Source organism: Perognathus longimembris, chromosome 7 (genome assembly GCF_023159225.1).
Source record: "Perognathus longimembris pacificus isolate PPM17 chromosome 7, ASM2315922v1, whole genome shotgun sequence".
Classification (NCBI taxonomy): Eukaryota; Metazoa; Chordata; class Mammalia; order Rodentia; family Heteromyidae; genus Perognathus; species Perognathus longimembris.
Window position 1 is genome coordinate 12,438,976 of NC_063167.1, and position 21,779 is coordinate 12,460,754.

Below are 21,779 nucleotides of genomic sequence, written 5' to 3' on the forward strand. Positions count from 1 at the left end.
GTAGGCAGGCACTGGACCACTTGAGCCATTCATCAAATCATCTCATTATTTTTGGAGACAGGGTCCAGACACATAGTCCATGGTGGCCTCAAACTCATTATCCTCCTGTCTGAGCCTCCCAGGTATGTAACACCATGCCCAACTTCTTACAGAGTTCTAAGATTCTGATTTGCAAGATCATCCAGAGAAGCTATTTCTCTGTCATTCCTCGGTCTAACAGAATTTTATAGTTGCTTCTACTTCACACCATACAATCCTTTCTTTAGGGCCAGATTCATACATCTTGAGGGCTTCTGCCTTACAGGATTCTAGATGTAGTTACCAAGTCAGTAGGTAAGCTAGCAATGGTTCAGGTACAGGGTTCTTGAAAGTATTATCTGTGGAGTTTTGAACAGTAAGCTTATCTTCGGTCCTCTACCTCCTAAGAGGAATTCTAGTTCCCACTACTTAGCGGAGTAACTTCTGGCTGATTTATGCTTACTTTCATATCCAGGGCTCAGAACACTTGCAGCTTTACTTTTACCCCTACTTTACTTACCAACTTCACTTCTGGTTTATGGAAAGTTTGTCAAGTGTGGCTAAGTCTTATAATTTTTCTCTTATTTTTAACCTTTCATCAATGACTGGATAATTATAGTGGCCTTAAAATAATATCTTGACTAAGCTTCTTATTCTGATCTAATGACGATGGCGATAATGATAATGATGATACACACTCAGTGCACCACTGAGCTATACTCTCACAACTTTCCTGGTTTTGATGACCAGAAGGTGACAAAGCCACCTTCATTTCCTCTACAAGTACAAACAGAAAGACATGACCTGTGTTCTTACTCACCTGCTCCAAGAGAAAATTATGTACATCTTCTCCGTCTGGCAAAAAGTCCTTCCAGCTAAGATCAGCCTCTCTCCATAAGGCTCCTACTTTCTTATGGCTCTAAAATAGAGATTCAGTGTATTAGCTTCTACATGGTAAGAAGAAAAAAGGCTGTTTCAAGTAAAAAAAAGTAGAACCCTAAGGACTGAAGATCAATTTGATTCCTTACTGATATGTCAATCTCTTAGGACTCATTTTTCGAGGAAAGTAAATATTCATGTCTTGCTTGAATGTATATAAATTTAATGGCAATGATTAAAGTATATAGCTCCTTATGAATCAAAAACTTATTTATCAGATGACTAATCTGGGAAACAGCAAGTTGATATTTGGGATTATTAAGGATAATCACCCAAAAGCATCCAAACACTCAGACTTTATAATTCATCAGTATCCTTTTCCTGGATAACTCTTAATCTGTACTGTCTGTTAAAGCCATTCACAAATCACATTGGAATCATTCTTCACAGTAAATCACATTTATACTTCTGATACAAGAATGCTTACACAACTGTTCCTGAACCAGACATGAGGACTATTTCTGGAGCCAGAACAAAGCTTGAATCCAACAAATGGTAGAAAAGAACAGCTGTGAGCTAGAAAAACAGGAGGAGGTGCAACTCCACTGCCTGATCAAAGGCACACTGATGATGGAAAATGCCAGAGTTTGAGGCTTATGCCTGTCATTTAAGAAGATGTTATTTCAAAAAGGCTCATACATTATACTCTAAGAGAAATTGTTTGTACTTACAAGTGGGAATATGATTTGTTTCAAAAATCAGTTAAGTGTGAGTTTTAAGTACTAAATAAATTTGAGTGGAAAAGAAACGCAAATTTGAACTTAAAAACTAGGGCTCAGGGGCTGGGGATATGGCCTAGTGGTAGAGTACTTGCTTTGTATATATGAAGCCCTGAGTTCGATCCTCAGCACCACCTATATAGAAAAGCTAGAAGTGGCACTGTGGCTCAAGAGGTAAGAGTTCTAACCTTGAGCAAAAAGAAGCCAGCAACAGTACTCAGGCCCCGAGTTCTAGGCCCAAGACTAGCAAAAAATACACACACACAAAAACTAGGGGGGCTGGGAATATGGCCTAGTGGCAAGAGTGCCTGCCTTATATATATGAAGCCCTGGGTTCGATTCCCCAGCACCACATATATAGAAAACGGCCAGAAGTGGCGCTGTGGCTCAAGTGGCAGAGTGCTAGCCTTGAGCAAAAAGAAGCCAGGGACAGTGCTCAGGCCCTGAGTCCAAGGCCCAGGACTGGCAAAAAAAACAAAACAAAAAACCAAAAAAAAAAAACTAGGGCTCAACCAGACGTATGACCCACGCTTGTAATCCAAGCTACTTGGGAGGTAGAGATAAGGACTGTGGTTCCAGGGCAGTGCAAGTAAAAAAAGGGAGGGATAAACCATCTCAACCAACAGGTGGATGTGGTGATGTATGCTTGCCATCTGTTAAGTGGGAGGCCCTAGATAGGAGGATTATAGTCAAAGGCACAAATTCAAGGCCTAATCAAAAAAATTACTAAAGACAAAAAAAAGGTCTGGGAATTTGGTTCATCTGGCAGACTATCACACCGACTAGGAAGTACAAGGCCCTGGGTTCAAACTTAAGTACTACCAAACAAAAACAAAACAAATGGACAATTAAAAAAATTACAATTCAATAAATACTGTATAACAAACCCATCTTATCTGTGGACTAACTACATGTGATTCTGAAAAAGTGCAGGTAGCTCAGTTGATGTGGAGAAGTTCTTAGGACCAAGTTGTTAATTATGTGAAAATACTGTATGGCTCCCCCAAAGCATATATGGTGCCCAGAAAGTAAGATAAGAGTTATGTCAAATCCTTCCAAGCCAAAGAGGAGGAGCTTAATTTAAGTTTAGCATGACTTTAGTGGAAGTAGGGTAGTTCTAGAAGTATTCAAGATACAAAGTGTGAACTATGATCTAGTTTTTGTTCAGCACTATCAGAGAACACAAGAGTTATTTTTGTGCTTCATCCATGTAGTTTCAAGCTATGGTTCCTTGCACCTACTGCAAGTACAATGTACATAAATAGGGATGCATCCTAAGTGTTTTTTCAATGGTGGTTGCCTTGAGACCATATTCCTAAGACAACAAAGGTCTACTACTTTGCTTTTAAGCAAACAATATTATCAACAAATGGATAATCAATAAAACCAGGTCATTTAGTCTATGTATGAATAACTATTACACAAATGGCATACAGAAGACTGTATACCATTCCGGGACTGGGAATACGGCCTAATGGTAGAGTGTTTGCCTCGCATACATGAAGCCCTGGGTTTGATTCCCTAGCATCACATATGTTGGTGGCGCTGTGGCTCAAGTGGCAGAGAGCTAGCCTTGAGCAAAAAGAAGCCAGGGACAGCGCTCAGGCCCTGAGTTCAAGCCCCAGGACTGGCAAAAAAAAAAAGGATTTCTATAGGTTCAAATGACAAATCAAACACTTACCAGTTTATTTTTCTTTTTTTAAATAAATGTTTTTCAAACTCTGCAATCTATCACTCATTATCTTTGGCTCAGGCTTGAGATGGTAAGATCCCTCCAGAATCTTCACTAATTGCATACTAATTCCATTTTATTTTGACTCCTCTTTCTTAGACATTTCATATCTTTGTGATGTCATGCTTCCCCACACTTGAAATGGTTTAGATTTGTCTGTCTCCCTCTATTCAATAAACTGCTGAAGGTTTTTTTTTTAATTATATATTTGTTGTTTTTTGGTACTGGGAATCAAACCCAGCACACTGTACTTACTAGGCAAGCATTTTATTACTAAGCTATATCCCAGCTCAAATTCCTGAAGGTTTAAGTTGCTTTTTTAGATTGAGAGCCTAGGACTTGTCTTCCCAGAAATATTTAAATGAATAGATATTTAACTAAATTGAGTTTAACATTAGAAATTCCCCAACCTACAGAATTATTTGTACCAATTTCTAATCAGATTAGCATCTGAGTCAACAATAAAAAAATTAATCTTACTCCGAAACAGTTTCATTGAAGTCTTTTTTTTTTTTTTTTTTGGATGGATGGTTGTAGGAATTAACTCAGGGCCTGGGTGCTGTCCCTAAAGAGCTCAGGGACAGCACTATTAGTGATCTACCACTTTGAGCCACAGTTTTTGAGTGGTTAATTGGAGGTAAGAATCTCACAAGGACTTTACTCCCTGGGTTGACTTCAAACTGCAATCCTCACATCTCAGCCTTTTGAATATCTAGGATTAGGGGCTGGGAATATGGCCTAGTGGCAAGAGAGCTTGCCTCGTATACATGAAAGCCCTTGATTCGATTCCCCAGCACCACAGATATAGAAAATGGCCAGACGTGGCTCAAGTGGCAGAGTGCTAGCCTTGAGCAAAAGGAAGCCAGGGACAGCTCAGGCCCTGAGTCCAAGGCCCAGGACTGGCAAAAAAAAAGAAGAAGAATATCTAGGATTTATAGGTGTAAGGTTTCACTGAATTCTATTACTAAGTAATAATGTAACAATTTTCTTCCAAGAAAGAAAAAATTACCTACCTACAACAATATTTAGAACTACATCAAATCTAGTTGAGATTGGACAAATCGTTCTGAAGCTATTAGTAAACACGACAAATAACACTTCTGAAGAAAATGAGACTGAGTCAGAGACCTCACTATCTTCAAAAGCTAAAAGGAAATAAACTACTTGCATACCAAGACATAGGAGGATCACAGAAAGACCCGAGATCAAGACCAATGATATTTCTGAGGTGCCTTGAGTCTGATACTCAGTTAAAACTCACCATTTGTTTGCATAGAAGGTGCAATATTTCAGAAAGCAATACCCCAGCTCTTCCAACAGGAAGTAAAGGTTTGCTAAATTCTCTGAAAAAGACAGGAGCAGTGATTAAGTACTTCTGACCAAATTCTCTCTTTTGGACAAGCAGTTTAACAACATGTGCCTAGCAGACTATTATGCAAGTAAATAATACTGGGCAAGCCAAATCTTCAGGACAAGCTCTCAAAGCCCTGTTTAGTAGGAGTTCAGAGAGTTTAGGGTCACCTTAGGCTTTGTGGAGAAGTAGGTTTTTAAAGAAAGATTTAACCACTCCAGTGATAGGAAGTAGCAACACCAAGATCAGTCTCATTTAGAAGTCTTAAATAACAGAGTTGTAGAGTGCTTTTAAGGAAAAAAAGGACTTTTTAGGATATGGATGAAGTAAAAAAAAAAAAAAGCATCATTTGTGTTTCTTTTCATAGTCTAAATCAGTATTTTCCTAAACTGTGAAATAATATCAATAATTCTTCAAAAAAAAACTTCTACTGAGTGTTAATTCAGCTAAGGCTACATTTTTCTTAGTGGCTGGTTTTACTATAGGAGTATCATAGTCTTCAATGTTCCATAATGTGACTATTAATCTCTAAGGAGGAGGAGGAATACACACACACACACACACACACACACACACACACACGCTCTATACAAGTAGGTTTGGGAGAAATCACCAGTATTGTGAAGAACCTAAGTACAGGTCTATAAAATACAACACTGATTCCTCACATATCTAATCTAGGAATTCTTTTTTTATAACCACGAGCAGATGTGACAGCCTGACAAACTATGATGTGAAAATTTGACAATGAGTAACACAAAAGGCAGATTCATATTAAGTCACATGACTCCGGAACTATACCAACAATCATGGCTATCCTTGACAGACCACAGGACCATAGTTTCTTAGATGTCTCCAACACAGATGTAATACAATGTAACATTTTCAAAGAGATATCCTGAGCCACAGGCTGCTGACTCAGAATTCTAGAAGCACAAACTGGACAGCACTTAAGCTAGAAAGCCAGCAGGTAAGTACAACTTACATGATAAGTTCTCTCATGGAGATTCCTCCGTCTTTTAACATGGGGGTCACCAGTTCAGCAAGGTACAGCCAAATATGAGGAATATCAATGGCCATGTCATCTGCCAATTCCAAGGTTTCTGAAAAACTGAAAATGAACAAGAAAATGCAATGCAAATATAATTAAAGTTAAAACTAAATAGAAACCAAAGATCAGTCACTCAGAAAACTCATTATGAAGTACCTGCTATTTTATAGGCAAACCATTTGTCTGGCAAAACAACCTGACATTTTCAAAGAGCTTAAACTAGTGTATGAACACCACAGTCTCCAAGCTTGTCAAACGTGTACTACAATGCAGGCCAGACATGGAGAGGGAAAAAAAAACACACAAAAAAGACAAGCTTCTATTCCCTAGAGGACGGATAATGAGAGTTGGATGACTGACCATCTGGCATTACTAATATTACCTTAACTGTTACAAGTTACAAACTACTGTACCTTGAAAGAAAAGCTAATGTTTTTGTGCTAGGAAACATAAACATTTGTTAAGTAAATGAAAGAAAGCAAAATAAAATAAATAGGAATTCAATATAAAACAAAAGCAGTACTATTCCTAACCACATGGAAGGCTAAGGCAGAAGGATGACAAGTTTCAAGCTAGGCACCTAAAACCAACCACCCAAACAAACAAAGAAAAAAACCAAGGCTGGAGGGGAGACCATGAGCTCAAACATGAGTATGGACGAAAACAACAACAACAAAAAAAAAACTTGAAAGAATCAGACACAAAAGGTGAGCATAGTTTTGTTGAAAATCATAGATAATAGTTTTTAATATTTAATTTTTATACTTTCATTATTTTGATATATAACATTAAAAAATGTTGGTGGCTCACACCTGTAAACCTAGCTACTCAGGAGGCTAAGATTGAGGATCACCATTCAAAGCTGGCATGGGTATGAAAGTCTGTGAGACTCTTAACTCCAATTAACGACCAGAAAACCAGAAGTGGTGCTGTGGCTCAAAGTAGCAGAATACACTAGCCTTGAGCGAAAAAGCTCAGGGACAGCACACAAGCTGAGTTCCAGCCCTACAACAGGCATAAACAAACAAAGATAGCATAAAAACTGAGGTGAGAGACATGTGCATAACTGCAAGTCACTGGATAAGGGAGGTAGAACAAAGGGCCCAAGAACAAGTTATATCTGTATTTGCAACCTTTTAAAGCTCCACATTTGTGAAGTGTATGCTTTCCTACTTCAACTGAACATTCTATCCAGAGTATGCCAACTCAACTCAGAGGTCCACATGTCATTAAGATTTTTCACTTCAAAAGGGCTCCCCCTATGGGATGGAGGTCTCTTTGGAGCTACTATTATTGAACTTTGGATTTCATGAGTCCTTAAAGTCAACTTTCCATCCTTATACCATACAATTATTTGACATATACTTGCTATACAACACACTTGACTGTTCTCTTATTATGTGCATGCTTTCAGCTGTTATGTGCCACTGATGGAACACAATCTGGCTGCTCTCCAGGATTCTGAGTTAATCACTTGATTCTGCCAGTTTCTGTCGGTGCACTGTCAGCACAGATTAAACTATATAATATGCCCAAGAAAATATCTGACGTTTTTACACTGCTGATCTTCCAGAAGAGTATCCATTATTTTCACCTCATGTTACTAATAAATGATACGCATACTCTTGATTCGGTTTTCTACTTCTTGGTCAGGAAGTTCAGCTCATCATGAGACAGTTTTAAAAAACACAAGTGGTACCGGGTGCTGGTGGCTCACTCCTGTAATCCTAGGAGGAGAAGGAGGCTGGGATCTGAGGATCAGGGTTTGAAGCCAGCTTAGGCAGGGAAGTCTGTGAGTCTCTTATCTCCAACTAACCATGAACTTGAGCTGAGGCTCAAGTAGTAGAGAGCTAGCATTGAGGGCAAAAGTTCAGGGATGGTGCCCAAGCTTTGAGTTCAAACCTGAGCACTAATTTGTAAACATGCACATATGCGCATGCATGCATGAACAAACACATACACAAACACATACCTCAATTGGTCAAATCTCTACTGATGATAAAAACCATTTTGTTGTCTCTCTCCCCAAGCATCCACATCTACTATACTTCTGCCTTTCTGCTTGCCTGCTTTGAACTACGCCAAGTTTATTTTGATTTTTTACCAAAAAAAATGTTTTTGGCCAGTACGATTTTTAGTTTGTTTGTTTTGCCAGTCCTGGGGATTGAACTCAGGGGCTAGGCACTGTCCCTGAGTTTCTTTTGCTCAAGGTTAGCACTCTACCAATTGAGCCACAGCACCATTTCCAGCTTTTTCTGTTTATGTGGAGCTTCATGCATGCTAGATAAGTACTCTATAAGTAAGACACATTCCCAGTTGTATGACCATTATAATTAAATTTACTAGCATACAAACATGGTTTTATCGTTCCTCATTCAAAGTGCCTCACCAACCACTCTCTCTGTCTCCTTTATTCACTCACCTTCCTTCTGTAAACAATGTCAATGGGTTTCACTACTGGACTTTCATATACACATATAAAGTGCTTCAATCATATTTATCATCAGTAACTCTCTCCATTCACCTTCAGCTCTCCTGCTGATAGCGGCTCCCAGTAGAGCCTGTTTTACTTTGCTGCCATTCATTCTTTGGCATTATGAGAATAAACACCCTAGGTACGCAGAAACTCCAGGTATTTATCTTTGTACTACTACACTGCCAGAACTCTACCTTGCACAATGCTTAACTTCCTCAGATTGAATGAGCTCCACCATCCCCTTGCCTCCTGATATCCACTAGATTGCACATATAAGAATCCATTGTTTCCATGTGCTAATGAGAAATTAGCCAAAAATTAAGAAAATGTTAACAAGAGCACCAACACAAAAATATTTAGGCATAAATCTAACCAAGGACATAAAAGATATGCACTATTGGGAAAATGCAAATTAAAACCACAATGTGATATCACTTCTCACCTGCTTCAGTGCTAATGAGAATTTAGATAAGAGAATATGCTTGTCCATTGCTGGTAGGGGTGTAAATTAGTACAACTATTATGAAAAACAATAATAGAGTCCCTCTGTTGGGTATATATCCAAAGGAAAAGAAATCAGTATATCAAAGGAATGTTTATTGCAGTAATATTGCGAATAGCTAGGATACAGAACTCAATTTTTAAAAGATACTAATTCTATCATTTCAGACAATGTGGATTAACTGAAGGACATTATGCTAAGTGAAATGAAATAAGTACATACAGACTTAAGTAAAGTTCCTGCTCTTGAACCTGAAATTACCATGGCTTCAAAACATATGCCAGGTATTTTGTGATCGCAATGAGAAAAATAACTAATCCAGATGGCTTGACGTTATCTTTATGGGGCTTTTATACAGGAAAACTAATGTTCATAGCTGACTGATAGAGCATCTTGGAGGAAAACTCCAAAGAACCCAAGCTTTATTTACAAAGCCTATTTGAACTTTCTGTCCACTTTTTCATACTGTAGCAATACATGCCATGGAGGGAGGGAATGGAAGGTTATTAAGGACCAAGTGTGTAGAGACGTTCTGCTTTCCTTGCTTCCCAGAGCCACTGCTGGCTTGGGAAGCTGGGTAGAAAGGCTTCCCCAATTGCCACAAAGCAGGTAACTCAGACAAGGTAACAAACAGTACAAGAAATGTATCCAATGCCTAACGTATGAAACTGTAACCTCTCTGTACATCAGTTTGATAATAAAAATTTGGAAAAAAAAAAAAAGCAGGTAACTCAGAAGTAGAATCATGTAAGGACCTTATTTGGGGTGCTCTTCTCCTGTATATCATGCAACACCGAGAGTGCTGGGAGATTTTGTTGCTCCAATGAATTAGCCTTCTTTGATAGTGTCACCTATATAAAACTCAGGGGCCATGGCGGAGCTCAGTACTTGCTTAGCATGTGCAAGGCCTTGGTTTGACTCCCAGCTCTGCAAAAAATAAACTCAGGATTTACCGGGGGATTGAGAAATTCTAATATACTTGCCAAAAGGCTTTTGATGTATAATGACAAGGGGTTATTCTCTTTGTTTCCATTTAGGAAAAAGCAGATGCTAGATTGTCAGGCATCTACAGGAAGAAATAATACAACTAAAAATAATAGTTTAAAGATGGCCAGTTAAATCTAACTTATATGAAAAGCTAGGCTTAGTCACTTCTTTATAACAGGAAACAGGAATGAAAAGTGATGAAATAATTGTATTTATTTTATTTACAGTTTAAATTAAAAGTCAAGGTTCTGTACTTACTGAAATAGCAACAGCACCACCATCAAGGGAAGTGTAGTCACTAAGGATGTCTGGATTGCTAACATTTATCTTTAGGAAATCACACACAGGAAAATGCAGCTGTCTGAGAAGTCCTAGAAACTAAGCTAGTACCTCAAGTTCAACCACAGTCAATGAAATACACTATAATTTTTTTAGATCTTTCTATATAAGAACAAACCATTGAGTATTTCTAGGAGAGATAGAACATAGTAAGTGGTAACTTAGCTTTCTCATTCCTATAATATTCTTGGGGAATTTACCATTATATCTGAGTAAAATGCATATTGATATATCAATATTAAAGTTATTCCAAATGCTGGGTGCTGGTGGTTCATGGCTGTAATCCTATCCACACAGGAAAGCTGAGCTCTAAGGATCATGGTTCAAAGCAAGCCTGTACAGGAAAGTCCATGAGATGCTCATCTCCAATTAGATGCCAGAAGAGCTGGAAATGGGGGGGGGGGGGCAGTCTGAGGGAAAAACTGTAAGAGAGTAAAGGAAGGGAGACATTGTCTAAAAAGAAATGTACTCATTACGTGGCTTAGGAAACGGAAACCCCTCTGTACATCACCTTATAATAACCATTAAAAAAAAAAACTAACAACCCAAACTGGAAGGAGAGCTGTGGCTTAAGTGTTAGGGTAGCTTTAAGCAAAGAAGTGCAAGGACAATGTCTAGGCCCTGAGTTCAAGCCCCAGTAATGGCTTTAAAAAATGTTATCACAATTGCAAATACTAGGGGCTTGAAATTACTGTTGGGAACACAACTCTTGGCAGCGAGAGAATATATAGGCAATTCATAATTGAACTCAGGGCTGCAAATTCTAACACTCCATTCACATCCAGGGTCTTTTAGATTTCAGTTTGTTTTCCAGATACTCTCTTGCTGACTTCATCAGGCAGCGTGGAGTTAAAACCTCTGTGGGTAGCTGGACTTAAGAGCTGTGTGCCAACACATCCCCCCCAACAAAGCTTTTTCTTTTTTTCCTTCAAGAAACATTCAAGTTTACATTAAAATGAATTGGTTTAGTATTCAGTGTTAGCCTGAGACTAAAATCTGTTGAATTACAGACATTATGATGTAGATCCAAGAATTTACACAAAGGAAATGAGCAGATAATCTGTATAACCTAGTGTAATACATGAAATGACATTTCATCAATCAACATATCATCAATATATAGTTACATCATATCAATATATCATAGTAGACAAAATTTTCATCTGTAGAAAAATTGTTACCCAAGAGCCCAGTAACTGAATGCAATTCATGAGGCTACTAACCCTTTGAAAAAGTCCAGTTTGCTGAGTTTTTCAGACTGTACCAGCTGATAGAGTAATTGGCCCATGTGATCCCTGGTGATCTGGCTCCTTTCCAGGGTGGACTCCACTCCTACTCTGACGAAAACATGTAGCAGGCCCTGCGCGTTCAGCTCTTCTACACACTGCATAGCTTCCTGTTTCAAACAACACATAAATGGCTTGCTCAAAAATCTGCTGTGAAGATAATTTTAAAATCTTGTACTTAGGTAACATAATGAAACCCAGTAAAAACTGTAAAAAAAAAAAAAGAGGGAGAAAAGAGTAATATCAAAGAGTAATAAAGGATATGAGTTTGATCAAAGTTCATTATATATCATATATATAGATTATATATTTCAGAATGAAATCCACTGTATAATTTATAGTAAAAACGGAAAATTAGTAATTTCTATATGTTGGGAACCATTCTTATGACAGGTGAGGTGACAGGAGACTGACTTTCTTCATTCACATTTTTTTTTTTTTTTGGCCAGTCCTGGGCCTTGGACTCAGGGCCTGAGCACTGTCCCTGGCTTCTTCCCGCTCAAGGCTAGCACTCTGCCACTTGAGCCACAGCGCCACTTCTGGCTGTTTTCTGCATATGTGGTGCTGGGGAATCGAACCTAGGGCCTCGTGTATCCGAGGCAGGCACTCTTGCCACTAGGCTATATCCCCAGCCTCATTCACATTTTAGTATAATATGTTTTTTTTTTGGGGGGGGGCAGTCCTGGGGCTTGGACTCAGGACCTGAGCACTGTCCCTGGCTTCTTTTTGCTCAAGGCTAGCACTCTGCCACTTGAGCCACAGTGCCACTTCTGGCCTATATATGTGGTGCTAAGGAATTGAACCCAGGGCTTCATGTATACAGGGCAAGCACTCTTGCCACTAGGCCATATTCCCAGCCCCAGTATAATATGCTTTTAAAAAATACAGATTACAGGATTGAGTAGGAAAGACACTAGAATTTATAGGGAAGGAACTTCCTGAATAGAATCCCAGGGGCACAACATATAGGGGAGAATCTCAACAAATGGGACTACTACAAAATAAAAAGTTTCTGCACAGCTGAAGACATAGCCACCAAACTAGAAAGACAGCCAACCATATGGGAAAGGATCTTCACCAGCACAGCAACAGACAAAGGCCTAATATCCGTCATCTACAGAGAACTCAAAAAGCTAACCCCCTCCAAGCCCAGTAAACGAATTACTAAATGGGCAAAGGAGCTAAAGAAAGACTTCACAGGAGAAGAGATAAAAATGGCAAAGAAACATATGAGGAAATGTTCAACATCCCTGGCAGTAAAGGAAATGCAAATGAAAACAACCCTGAGATACTACCTCACTCCAGTTAGAATGGCCTATACTCTGAACTCAGGCAACAACAAATACTGGAGGGGATTCGGGGAAAGAGGAACCCTTCTCCATTGTTGGTGGAAGTGCAAATTAGTACAACCACTTTGGAGAACATTATGGAGGTTCCTCAAAAAAACTCAACATAGACCTACCCTATGACACAGCCATACCACTCATAGGTATCTATCCTAAACAACAGGTCTCAGGATATCAAAAAGACATCTGCACATCCATGTTTATCGCTGCACAATTCACAATAGCCAAAATATGGAAACAACGCAGATGCCATGCCCCTCTACAGATGAATGGATCCAAAAAATGTGGTACCTATACACAATGGAACACTACATAGCGATTAGAAACGATAAAATACTGGTATTCACAGGGAAATGGTCAGAACTTGAACAAATAATGTTGAGCGAGACAAGCCTAGAACACAGAAAACAAAAGGGCATGATCTCCTTGATATATGACTGTTAAGGTGGTGGGGTGGGGGTGGGGGGTGGGGGGAACAACACTAGAGACCAGGTCTGCGAAACAAAAAACTTCACTTCTTGTCAAATGGCATTTCTCACAGGTGTAGGTCAGCGACTTTACATTATGTAACTAAAACCAAACAACTACTAAACATAAAAAGGTCTAAAATAGACCTCTCAGTGGATCACAATAGCTCAAAAGCTATATATGTATGATCATATAAGACAAGGATAAGCAAACTCTATTGTTGATGTTATAGTTAAAGTTGTAGGTGAATTTTCTTTGGCGTATGCCACGTGGCTACTGTATATGTTTTTAGTACACTGGGTACTGTATATATGCCTACCTGATCTAGGGAAGGGAAAGAAAAACGAGGGTGTAAGATAGCACAAGAAATGTACTCACTGCCCTATTATGTAACTGTACCCCTTTTGCACAATACCTTGTCAACAAAATTTAATTAATAAATTAAAAAAATAGGAAACATAAAAAAAAAAATACAGACTACAGGCCGGGAATGTGGCTTAGTGGCGGAGTGCTTGCCTACCATGTACGAAGCTCTGGGTTCAATTCCTCAGTACCACACAAACAGAAAAACCCACAAGTGGCACTGTGACTCAATTGGTAGAGTATTACTAGCCTTGAGCAAAAGAAGCTCAGGGGCAGTGTCCAGGCCCAGAGTTCAAGTCCCAGGGCAGCTCCCATCCCCCCCAAAAAGTAATCTCTATATCTATCTATCTATGTATCTATCTATCTTTTTTTGCCAGTCCTCCTTTTGCTCAAGGCTAATGCTCTATCATCTGAGCCACAGCACCACTTCCAGCTTTTTCTATTTATGTAGTACTAAGAAATTAAATCCAGGGCTTCAGGCATAGCAGGCAAGCACTCTACCACTAAGCCACACTCCCAGTCCCAGATTAGTTTTTTTTATTTTTATTTAAAAAAAATTTTTTTTTCCAGTCCTGGGGCTTGGACTCGGGCCTGAGTACTGTCCCTGGCTTCTTTTTGCTCAAGGCTAGCACTCTGCCACTTGAGCCACAGCACCACTTCTGGCCATTTTCTGTATATGTGGTGCTGGGGAATTGAACCCAGGGCTTCAGGTATACGAGGTAAGCACTCTTTGCCACTAGGCCATATCCCCAGCCCCCCCAGATTAGTTTTATAACCAGCAAAATCAATAAAGAGTGTTACTTTGGACTGAAAATTTTTTTTTACTCCTGATCAAGTCAGCAGAAAGCTCCAAGAATAAAACATTTTGAAAATTTAAGTTGCTGCTGGTTTAATAATGCTGAGTAAAATGTAGGTCGATATAGATGTTAGTTACACTTAATATAAAGAAAAAGAGGGCTGGGACCATGGCTTGAAATCCTGCCTAGCAAGTTCAAACTCCACTGCTGCCAAAATAAAAAAACCAAAAATTAGGTGCCAGTGGCTCATGCCTATAATCTCATTAACTCAGGAAGCTGAGCTCTAAGGATCATAGTTTGATGTCAGTCTGGGTAGAAAAGTCCTTGGAGACTCTTCCAACTCATCAGCAAAAAGCCAGAAGTGTAGTTGTAGCTTAAATGGTCCAGCCTAAGTAAATTCTTCAAATTATTTCTGAAGCCAATGTCCATTGCTTTCTTTCTTAATGTCCCTGGTTTTCATTTTCATAGGTCTTTTGCTTTCATATTTATCTACTTCTGAGACAAAAACAAAAAAGGCTGTCATAAAAAAAAGGCTGTGTTGTTGACTCATATTCTAGGAAGTTAGCTAATGAATTACTGAATTACAATATCCTGTTTATTCTTTGGCTCCTTAAAGTTAATGATTGCTTGTTTAGCTGCATTTCCAAAGGTTTCTTTCTGTAAAGCACTTATTTGTTTAGTGGTACCCATTCTCATCTTCAATTCAGGTCTCAGACATCCTCCTTGAGCTTTATTTTGCTCAATGTTAGCTAGCTAGCTTCACTTCTGGCTTTTTGGAGATCAGACTTTTCTGCCTGGGCTGACTATCAGATCTCAGCCTTCTGAGTAGCTAGGATTACAATTGTGAGCCACTTGCACCTGGCTTGTTGTGAAGCACTTCTATATACTTTACTGATCATCAATTTTTTTCTTCTATTGAATTCTGAATAATTTTAGAGTCTTAGAGAGTTCAACAGGCTATAGATAAATCTGGTGATTTCTGTGAACAAAAAGCAGATAATGTTTGGACTATTGAGAAAAACTATATTGAAATAGCTTTTAATATAATGCCAAAGCAAAAGACACTAACATATCTAGTGCATATATATATATATATATATTTGTTTATTTTATTTTAATTTTTTTGCCAGTCCTGGGCCTTGGACTCAGGGCCTGAGCACTGTCCCTGGCTTCTTTTTACTCAAGGCTAGCACTCTACCACTTGAGCCACAGCGCCACTTCTGGCTGTTTTCTATATATGTGGTGCTGAGGAATGGAACACAGGGCTTCATGTGTCTGTAGCAAGCACGCTTGCCACTGGGCCATATTCCCAGCCCCTAGCAAATATTTTTTATATAGATATCTATATAGGTAAGACACTTAAAAAGATAACAAGGATTTCTTGACCCCAGATCAGTTAACTATATTCTATTATATATCTTTCTATAATTCTACAGTTTAGTTTGTGGAGTTACCTATTTACTGTGTGTTTCTGCTACTAGACTGGACTCAAGACAGGTGGAAGTCTAAGTCACTTACAATTAAGAATGAGAAGGGGTAACACAAAGACATATCTTGAAATGTCTCATTTAGGCTGTCTGACACTGTATTATTACTCTTGTCCTGTGCTTCAATTTCCCATGTATGAAATAAAAGGAAAAGTGACACCAGCCACACTTCACACTCTCTCCCACAACTCAATTTGTGAATTCTAGTGTCAACTTAAAAGATTGTTGAGAAATATATCAGAGGTTGGGAATGTGGCTTAGTGATAGAGTGTTTGCCTAGCATGCATGAAGTCCTGGGTTTAATTCCCCAGTACCATATAAACAGAGAAGGCCGGAAGTGGCACTGTGGCTCAAGTGGTAGAGTGTTAATCCTGAGCAAAAAGCTCAGAGAGAGCGCCCAGGCCCTAAGTTCTAGCCCAGGACTGGCAAAAAAAGAAAGACAAGAAATATATCAGTTAAGCAAAACTAAACTATATAGGACTTAAGTTACTCAATCTTGGTCTTTTTAGTTCATAATGAAACTGGATTCACACCAGAACAAATATATTTATGTTTCTCTGCTACAAAATTATCTGTATTGTTGTCTTCTTTTCTCCCTCCCTCCAATATCATTTACCTTAAAATCATTAATGTGTAGAAATTCATCAATGATAGATCTGGACTTTCTCTCCATCTCCTCTTCTGACAATGTAGACTTGTCAGGGGCTGGCATTGCTGAAATTTCTGGTTTCATTACTAGTGAGATTAAAAAAAAAAAAAGAGAAAATAAACATGATAAAAATTTAAAAATGGTGTGACTGTTATGATTAATAATTGTATGTGCTGTAACTTATTTTAAATCTAGTGCAGATATTTCCTAAGTTTGACAAAACAAGATGTGTAAAGGCATAAGACATTTTAGAATAAATATGTATTAAATAACTTAATAATCTATACCAACAATTCTAGCTTCATAATCTATAACAGCAATTAAGAATTAGAACATGATAAGCCCTTATAAAGAGAGTCTTTCTGTCCGTCTCTCTCTCTCTCTCTCTCAAGGTCTTTATTAGTTTTTTTGCCTGGAGCACACCACAGATTGTGATCTTCCTACCAAGGTCTCCAGTGTAGCTGAGATTAGAGACATGCATTGGCTTGTTTTGGTTTCTGTAAGTTTTTGCCTGGGTTGGTCTTGAACTGCTATTTTCTTAATCTGCCTCTCAAGAAGTTGGAACTGCAGGCATGTACTACCATGCTAGGCTAATTCTCCATTAAAAGCCTCTCAGCTTTCTGAGCATAATGGCACACATCTCTAATCCTAGGGACTCCAGAAGGAGAGATGGGAAGGATCATAATTTGAGGTCAATCCAGGGAAAAAGTTCACAAGACCCTATACCAACGAACAAGCTGCCTATTATGGTGCAGGAGGTATAGGTAGGAGGATTGTGATTTAAGGCCAGGCAAAAACTTGAGGGCAAAAACTAGGGCAAAGAAGGCTAGCGGTATGGCTTAAGTGGCATAGTGGCTTCAGGCCCTGAGTTCAAAGGCAAGTATCAGCAGCCTTTACCTGGCTCCCCAGTTTTGCCCTTCTCAGCCTCAGTGCTGCTCCTCTCTATGCCCACGCCTCCTGTCAGCTGTTTCACAGTTTCCAGCATCTCTCTCCGCTGTTCTTCTTGAGACTGATTGTCTAACAGATCTTTACTGCTGCCGCCTCTCATGAATGTGTTCGGACGAGATGTCGTAGATGGCGGGGGCTTGTCATTCTTCTCCCTGCCCATGCTTCCACGACTTAAAAGACAAAAGGACACTTTTCAAAATAAACATTATCCCCTTTGCATCCACATGACATAACACTAAAAGTATGCCAAATAATTTTCAGAAGACACTTTAGATATGAGGTAGTAATTCCATTTCAAAGTATTAGCATAATATTTAATATTATAACATAGTATTAATATAAAAAGGTATTTATATACTCTAAAGGAAATATTTATTATGATGTTTTAAACTTTTGTTCTAGTGATTAAAAGAAGACTACTACCAGGCACCAGTGGCTCATACCTATAACCCTAGCTACTCCAGAAAATTGAGAACTAGAGGATCCTAACTTAAAGCTAGCTGAGGCAGAAAAGTCTGAGATTCCATCTTCAAAATAATTAGTAAATAACAGAACTATAGGCATGGCTCAAGTGTCAGAGTACCAACCAAGCAAGTATGTCTAGTGAGAGTGGGGTCCTTTGTTCATACCCGAGTATTGCCAAAAAAAGAAAATAGACAGTATTGCTAATTCCTTACTTCAGTTTGTAAAGCCTGTGTAGCAAGCCAAGGGCCTGAGTTCAAATCCCATTGCTCCTAAACTATATTCTATTATTGTGCTACAGATCCTTATTCTATGTAAACCAGCTCAGAGAATACCTGTCTGTATCAATCCTACAAAAACAAAAGTAGGATATACCCTATGTAAAGGGTACAATGAATCCAATTTTTCTGTACTATTAATATGTATTAATATAAAAAGAAAGCCAACAAGAAAAAAAGGCATGAGTAGGAAGACAGAACAGGCAAAGACAATCTCAACAACTTGAGGAAAATGATTAAGAATTCTATGGGCAAGGCTTGGCTTTCTTAAGAAAAAAAATAATTGTCAAATAACCTACCCTTCCCTCCCTCACATCCCATACACAACATCCAATTATGCTCCTACCATGAGAATTAAAGGGAAGAAATCAATTTTGAAGATGGAAGGAATGAATGCAAAGCATTAGTAGCATCAGGATCTACGTGTGTGGGAGATAAGACACACATACATGCTGGCAAGCAGAATGGCCTGGAGTAAACATGAAAAATATGATTCTCACCTGGTTAATGTCCTTCGGGGATCAAACTCTAAAGGTGTAGTTGACGGGGACCCCGATGGTGCTGGAGGTTGCAGAGCAGAGAATCTATTTAAACTGGAAGCACCTGACCGTAAGGCATCTGGAACACGTGTTGAAGAATTGAGAAAGAAAAAAAAAAATCAGATGATTACATGACAGACAAAGTCATTTACTGGCTGCCACCCTGGGTTAGGCCCCAACCTAGGATTCTTTGATCCTTCCTTCCTTTGACTAGGAATCTCTTTTATATTTTATTATATTTTATTTTATGTCTGTGATGGTTCTTACTATATTGGGCAGGTTGGCTAGAATTCCTGGGCTCAGGTGATCCTCCTACTTCAGGCTCCACAGTGGCTGGGAACTACAGGAGTTGGCTCTCATACCTAAGTTTTCTAACAATTTCAGTTAAGCTAACCTCCTGCTCCACTAACCACATTCTGAGAAGTAAGGATTAGAGGGATTTTGTTTAAAAAAAATTAGAAGTCTTTGTTTGTTATAATTTGTGCCTTTAAAAACATGTATAAGCCAAGGGCCAGTGGCTCATGCCTGTAATCCTAGCTAATTAGGAGGTTGAGAATTGAGGACCACAGTTTGACGCTTGCCCAGGTTAAAATGAAACCCATTATCTGTGGGACTTTTTCTGTTTTCTTTTTTGTTGGTTGTGGGGCTTAAACTCAGGGTCTGGGTGCTGTTGCTAAGCTCTTTTGCTTAAAGCTAGCACTCAACCACTTTGAGCCACAGCTCCACTTCTAGTTTTTGAGTGGCCAATTACAGGTAAGAGTCTCATGGGGACTTTTCTGCTCAGGTTGGCTTTGAACCGTGATCCTCAGAACTCAAACATCTTGAATATCTAGGATTACAGGTGTATGCCACCACTGTCCAGCTCATTTCCAATTAAGCAAAATGCCCCCTCCCCCCAAAAAAGAAAGTGGAGCTGTGGCTCACATGGTAGAGCACTAGCCTTGAGCAAAAATGCTCAGGGACAGTGCCAAGGCCCTGTGCTCAAACCCCAGGATGGGTACAAAACAAACATAAATATTATTCTGAGTAGTGTATAGTAAATAGGGAGGCAGATCAAAATGAACTACAATACTGTACAAAGGTCACCAATATAAATGTTATATCATTTGTGTAAAATTATATACGAATGTATTTTTAAATGAATAAAAAATTTGAAAATTTAAGGAATTTCTTTCCTCTTTTTGGCTGGTCCTGGGCTTGAACTCAAGAGCCTGAGTATCGTCTCTGAGCTTTTGTGCTCAAGGCTAGTGATTTGTCACTTGAGCCACAGCTCCACTCCAGCTTTTTGATGGTTAATTGCAACTAAGTGTCTCTCAGACATTTTTGCCCAGGCTGCCTTCAACAGATGATTCTTAGATCTCAGCCTTCTGACTAATTAGAATTACAAGCATGAGCCACTGACTGACAGCTCTTAAATTTCTTAGGATTAATATGAGCAGTTTAAAATGGAAGCCTTCCTTCCTTCCTCCCCCCACCTTTTTTTTTGGTAGTACTGGGGTTTAGACTCCTTTTTTTCCAATTAATTTCTTTAGCCATAAAGACACGGTTGTAACAGTTCACTTTTAGTCTTTTGAAGGTTAACATTTTCAAAATCTGACTTTTTATCTAGGTGCTTGGGATCTAACTGAAGGCTTTGTGCATATTTGGCAAACAATACCACTGAGCTATATCTCAGCTAGAAGTCCTGTAATTACTGTACTACTGTATGTGGTAATCTGATTTTTTAATAAGGATTCTGAGAAGAGTTTCAGTCTAATTCTTTATATTTTAACAAGTCACAGACACAAAATGATTTTATGTATTGAGATTATTGTTAGATTATTCCAGGAAAGCACACAAGTAGGAGTATCACAGTCCAGGCTGGCCAGGGTGGAAAGTGAAATGCTACCTCAAAAAAAGCCAATCCAGGGCTGAGAATATGGCCTAGTGGCAAGAGTGCTTGCCTTGTATACATGAAGCCCTAGGTTCGATTCCTCAGCACCACATATATAGAAAACAGCCAGAAGTGGCGCTGTGGCTCAAGTGGCAGAGTGCTAGCCTTGAGCAAAAGGAAGCCAGGGACAGTGCCCAGGCCCTGAGTTCAAGGCCCAGGACTGGCCAAAAAAAAAAAGAAAAAAAAGTCAATCCATTATACATACATACATATGTATGTCAATGGAATGTGAGCTGGTAAGTAGATCAAGTGGTACAGTGCTTGCCTAACACTGAGCTCAAACTCTAGTACTAAAAACATATTTAAAAAAAATACTGAGTGATCTAGTGGCTCAGGGTCTATAACCAGCTACTTAGACAGACAGACCCAAAGATGGGGAGGATGGTGATTTAATGCCAACCTAGACGAAAAGTTAGCACGCCTTCAATAAATGAGCTTGGCGTGGTAGTACAGTCATGTTATCTCAACTAAAGTAAGAGGACTGTGGGTTGGACACTGGCCTGGGAAAAGTGTGATACTTTATCAGATACTTTAACTAAAGTAAAAATGTGCTGAGAGCATGGCTCCCTTGGTAGAATGCAAGGCCCTGAGTTCAAGCCTGATACAAAAAAAAAAAAAGCTAACATTCTTCACTTTCATTAGTTTCCCTTTTAACTAGGAGGTCAAATAATTTTGTCTACCTAGGTTGGCTTTGTGAACAACAATCAAAGAATGTAAAGGACACCTAAACCTCACAGATGGGACAACTTCTAGTATTCTATAATACAGCGGGGAAATGATGGCTAACAATAGTAAATATTTCAAAATACTCACTAGAAAGGCTTCTGAATGTGTCTAACACGAAGAAATGATAAATACATCGGAGAACTGTAACAGACCACAGTGGCAAGGCAAGGGAAGGACAATAACCATACATACCAGTTTCGCTTGCCTTCGCTCCACCGCTGCTGCCTTTCCCCCAGCTGCCCAGCTGTGCTTTAGGTACCAGCTGAATTTTCTCATCAATTGTGGGCTGTAACAAAAGAGTCTGCAAGTCATTTACAGGACACATGCTAGAAGACTAGTTCTGTTTTCTTCTTCAGTGCAGTAGATGCTATTTCGTGACAGAT

General features: G+C 39.0%; 1 protein-coding gene across 12 annotated transcripts in view; it reads right to left on the bottom strand.

The window, feature by feature from the left end:
- Eif4g3 (eukaryotic translation initiation factor 4 gamma 3) overlaps positions 1-21,779 on the bottom strand; it is a 212,997-nt gene that overhangs the window by 19,536 nt on the left and 171,682 nt on the right. For all 12 annotated transcript variants that reach the window (XM_048350401.1, XM_048350398.1, XM_048350400.1 and 9 more), the window contains 8 exons: positions 21,589-21,682; positions 18,699-18,816; positions 17,408-17,628; positions 16,478-16,596; positions 11,338-11,510; positions 5,745-5,870; positions 4,670-4,751; positions 839-937 (listed from right to left, as the gene is read on the bottom strand). In XM_048350401.1, the coding sequence (XP_048206358.1) occupies positions 839-937; positions 4,670-4,751; positions 5,745-5,870; positions 11,338-11,510; positions 16,478-16,596; positions 17,408-17,628; positions 18,699-18,816; positions 21,589-21,682 (1,032 nt within the window). The remainder of the gene's footprint in view (positions 1-838; positions 938-4,669; positions 4,752-5,744; positions 5,871-11,337; positions 11,511-16,477; positions 16,597-17,407; positions 17,629-18,698; positions 18,817-21,588; positions 21,683-21,779) is intronic.